The sequence below is a fragment of the Lactuca saligna genome, chromosome 4 (assembly GCF_052625555.1).
Source record: "Lactuca saligna cultivar CGN05327 chromosome 4, ASM5262555v1, whole genome shotgun sequence".
Taxonomy (NCBI): Eukaryota; Viridiplantae; Streptophyta; class Magnoliopsida; order Asterales; family Asteraceae; genus Lactuca; species Lactuca saligna.
Genome location: NC_136420.1, coordinates 129,728,492 through 129,733,491, shown reverse-complemented (window position 1 = coordinate 129,733,491; position 5,000 = coordinate 129,728,492). Strand labels below are relative to the sequence as shown.

The 5,000-nt window shown below is 32.8% G+C and overlaps 1 protein-coding gene across 1 annotated transcript; it reads left to right on the top strand.

The window, feature by feature from the left end:
- Positions 1-2,298: 2,298 nt before the first annotated feature.
- On the top strand, positions 2,299-3,687 carry LOC145042807 (uncharacterized). The gene is made up of 3 exons (XM_078991289.1): positions 2,299-2,473; positions 2,564-2,942; positions 3,027-3,687. Exons 1-3 carry the CDS (start codon positions 2,299-2,301, stop codon positions 3,424-3,426), a joined length of 954 nt encoding a protein of 317 aa, XP_078847415.1. The 3' UTR covers positions 3,427-3,687.
- The last annotated feature ends 1,313 nt before the right edge of the window (positions 3,688-5,000 follow it).

Sequence of the window (5,000 nt, the reverse complement as noted above, 5' to 3'; positions counted from 1 at the left end):
CATAAGTTGGATGACTTGTCAAGATTATTTTTGGATTATAGACATTTTGTTATATTTAACTGTTGTAAGGTCTATTTTGTAATGTTTATTCTTTTGGTCTGTTTATCGAAACATAACATCCCGAGTTTTATTATATAATGAAAATACATTTATTTAAGAAATGCTTTGGTGAATCTTATTTTATCATATTTTGTTTTGGGAACAAATTACACAACTCTTTTAATCAAATGATTAATCTGAAATTATTTTAAAAACATAAATTAAACCGGTCTTTTGTAGTTGTGATTTTGGGGATGTCACAATGGTGGTTCAAATTCTTTTTCTTTTGTTTGAGTTGTGATTGGCTTAGAGTAAATATTGGTAGTAACATGAGCACTCCTTCTATTGTACGTCAGTATTGTTTGTCGCCATGTGACCTTGATTGTATAGAGGTAACTACACATAGCTAGTGGGTTAGCCGATTTGCTAGCGTAGTTGCTTGGTAGCATGGGCGCAAGGCGGCCATACTGTTAAGTTATTAAATTGTCTTAATAGTAGGACTGTTAAGATACAAGGCAATTCTTTTGTCATTAAGCATATAATGTATGGCCGTATCTACGAGATTCATTATCACTAAATATTTTGAACCATATTTTATGCACTCAAAATATATGACTCAATTGGTTTTTGTGGGAGCTTAAGAAAACTCTTCCAAAAACCAAAAGTTTGTTTTCTTGTTTCCCTTTTCTTTGTAGCATTACTTTCAGCACCATTTGATTCATTTTCTTGCAGTTTCTTCGATTAAATCATCAATTTCATCATGAATGTCCATATGTTTGGTATGAGTATCTTCCATAACTCAACTAGCAAAATAAATAACATGTTTTATTAGGACCGAGTGTAAGAAATTGAAAGAAATTATGATTGTAAGTAGCCATCTAAAGTTTAGAGGTTCCGACTGCTAACTCATCAAGTGTCGATTGGAAATTAAGGTCAACACTGATATCACATAAATATCCGTTCTCCAACGGTAGGGTCGATTGCAAGAAACAAATCAACAATAAGTAAAAGGACAATACCTTACAAATGTTGGGAGAACCGAAAAAAATGTATTTTGGAAGCAAACGAATGGAAGGGCCAATGATGAAATCATGTTATGTCGAGAATGTGGAATTATGGGTTGTCATAATAGATGCCGAGTGTATAGACGATCGTTTCTTATCAATGATTTTCATTACTCGGGGCATAAGGGTGCCATCACATATTCAAAAAACAAATATTCTTTTTAACCTGACGGATTGACACGTCCACCTACAAACCTGTCCACCAACCGAAACACGACCCGTTTTTCCATACCGGTTATACAAAAAGAACCCAAACCCATTTAAAATCGATCCAAACATGTTTATTTATGTGTCCCTGTCAAGAATTGACATCTCTAACCATTTCAACTTCTAGACATCATAATCCTCTAGTTATAGACCAACTTTTACTTTATGAATGCATTAAAAACCACTCAATTAATAAATCCACGAGTCATATAGTTTCAATAATAAGTTGAGAAAATAAAAGAGTTAGGGTTGATGGTGTCCTCTGTTTCTCTTTATGGTGTTGTGATCTGACACTGCCCAATAATTTAAATTGATTTGACCTAAGGGGTATCTTTGCCAGTCAAATTTGCAGGTCCTATAGCTTTTAAGGACTCGTCAGTATATTAAATCCCAAACAAACTGCCAAATTCCATTCATAAACTCCACCATCTTCACAAAAAAATATAGTAAAACATTATAAAGAAAAAGAAATAGACATTTTGTTGTACCATAAAAACATCAAAATGATGCTTCATGTCATATCATTTCTCCAAACTTTTTCAATCTTTCTTTGCATGTGATATGTTTCAGTCTTTCAACACAACTAACTCTATTCTTCCAAATTATTACATGTATACTTTTAACATTTTATAACATACAGATATTCTATAAAAATACAATAAAAAAAAATGAAGTCACTCAGTGTATGACATGCATTTAAATCTTGGTGTACATGTGTATTATGTAATATGAATTTCCGTAAAGGTGGCAGAGATACATAGGTAGCAAACAACGACTGAGTGAAATCTGGTGTTGTGTGAGGTAAAGGGACCCCTCAAGAACACAACAAATTTACACAGTTGAGTGCAGAAGAGAGAAGGGGTGGGGTGGGGGTGGGGGTGGGGGGTATAGTACCCCTACCCCTATATACATAGGAACCCCATCTTCCCAACAACAGAGTATCTCAGAGGTGGTGTATTAAACCAAGAGTTTGAATCAAGGAGACAAGATGATGAGTAGTGGTAGTAACCTAAATCTTTTCACAGCAGCACAATGGGAAGAACTGGAACAGCAAGCTTTAATCTACAAATACATGGTTTCAGGTGTTCCTGTACCTACTCATCTCATTTTGTCTGTCAGAAGAAGCTTATACAACTCTTCCTTTACGAATCCCTGTAATCAATGTAAGTAAATTGATTAAAAGTTAAAACCCTAGTTTTTTTCGTTGATTCTTGAGTGTTGATTTGTATGATTTGATTGTGTTTTGTTTGTAGTTGGAGTATGGGAAGGAAACTTTCAGTATAATCAGTTGTATCAAATTGGGGGGAGGAAAATCGATATGGAACCAGGAAGATGTAGAAGAACAGATGGAAAAAAATGGAGGTGTTCGAAGGAAGCGTACCCGGATTCGAAATACTGTGAGCGACATATGCATCGTGGTCGTAATCGTTCAAGAAAGCCTGTGGAATTATTATCTTCTTCTTCAACTACTTCTTCGTCTTCTTCGTCTACCGCTGTTAACGTTTCTTCATCGCCATTAACGACAACCACAAATATCTCGAAATCGATCTCGCCTTCTGATCATCTTACGTACCACAACACCACCCTCCACACTCGGTCGTCTCCTATTCAGACCAACTTCGTCGATTACAGGTTCGTTTTCTGCGATTCTCGCAACTTTTCCGATGTTTGAGTTGAATTAGGGTTTTGTTTTATCGATTGGATGAATGAACATAGGTACTTGCAAGATGAGAGATCGGTTTTCTTCCCACAAAACGATCCATACACCTCACAAAAGATGACTGTTAATGCTCCATCTTCATCCGATCATCAAAACTACTCTCACTTCAACTTTCAGAATCTCAAAAATCAGCAACATCACAAAGAGGAAGATATCGATTTCATAAAATCATCGGAAGAAACCAAATCCAGTATCCCAATCGACACAAAACTCGATGAAATTCCCAATAAACAAACATTCCACCACTTTTTTGCACCACCAAAACCCAACGACACTCCTAGCTGGGTTGACGTTGACCATCATCATCATCATCAACACCAAAACCTCATAAACCCACAGAAATCGCCATTGTCCACCCAAGACCTTTTCCAATCCAAACCCAGATCCTACTGGTAGTATAAGAAAGAGAAAGATAATGATATGAATTTGGGATTATTACTCTTATTAGTAGTAGTAATTAGTAAGTAAGAATGTTTGTTTAAGAATTATTAAGAATTAAGAATGAATGGTATTGGTAGGTAGATGTTGGGGTAAGGGGGGTAAAAAGTGTTTGTGGAGTTTACTTGTCATTATCAAGATATTGTAAAACACAGTTTTCAGTTTTCACTTTCATCTGAATCTGAATATGAATAGTGGTACTACCACCCAATTGCATTATCTCTTTTTTATTTATTATTTTTATTTTTGTATGTTGAATCAAGTCAATAGTACAGATAGTCAAAGCTAGTAGTTGACTTGATAAATATATGGAGTTCTGAATTTTGCAATGGGGAATATGCCAATTCATTCTGTTTTTTCAAAGTGGAATTCATTATGAAATGTGTTTGGCAGAAAGGTGTGTATGGTTTAAAAGTACAATCACTCAGAGGGAAACAACTGTCTTCCTAGTGCCTATCCCCCACAAACATTTGTCTATGCTCATCTACATTCTGTTCATCATGTATAAGTTTGTGTAAAAAGCAATAAAGAATGTATAAAATATTTAGTGAAATGAAGACACTGGTTTTCTATATACATAAGGTTGAGTGTTGAAGTGAGTGTTCAAGTCAGGTTTTAAGTAAGAATTGGTCAAAAGAGAGTATGTAGCGTACGATCCTGTTTTAATATATTATCTACGGGACGAGTCTTCTTCTTCTATCCTGTTTTAATATATTATCTACGGGACGAGTCTTCTTCTTCTATCCTGTTTTAATATATTATCTACGGGACGAGTCTTCTTCTTCTATCTTTGCAAAAGCAGGGAGATGGTGGTCCGTTGAACCCATTTTTTAATTTGAATGGACAAAATAAAAGAAGACAATAGTGGAAGAATCTTGGTGTTTACGGACTATGACATTTTTACCCTTCGAGTATACATACTATTTTGGCCGCTTTGCAATTTAATTTTAGAGAAATTTGTAGGAAAATCTCAATATTTTGAGAAAAATGTTTTAATAAAGCCTTAATTTTTTTTTTTTTTGTTTAAACATAAAAGTTTCAACTATTTAACTTTTGAATAGAAAAGATTAAGAAACCGACTAATTTATTCATTTTTGCCATTTTAACCTGTTTAACAGGTCATGTGACAAAATCATTAACTTTTGCAAAATTATATGAATTTTCTGTAAATTTTGTCAAAACTTATATATAACGTATAAAAATATTTTTTTACGTATTTATTTGTATTTTTACATATTTGTATATTTTTTAAGTTTTTATATGTATATGATTACGTATTTTTATGTATTTTAAATATATAAACATATTTTTTACGTATTTAAACGTATATTTTAATATTTAATATATATTTTTATGTATTTTAAATGTCTAAACATATTTTGTTATGTATTTATATGTATATTTAAGCATTTTACATAATTTTTATGTATTTTTACGTATTTTAAATATATAAACGTATTCTTTACGTATTTATATGTACATTTAAGTATTATATATATATATATATATATATATATATATATATATATTGT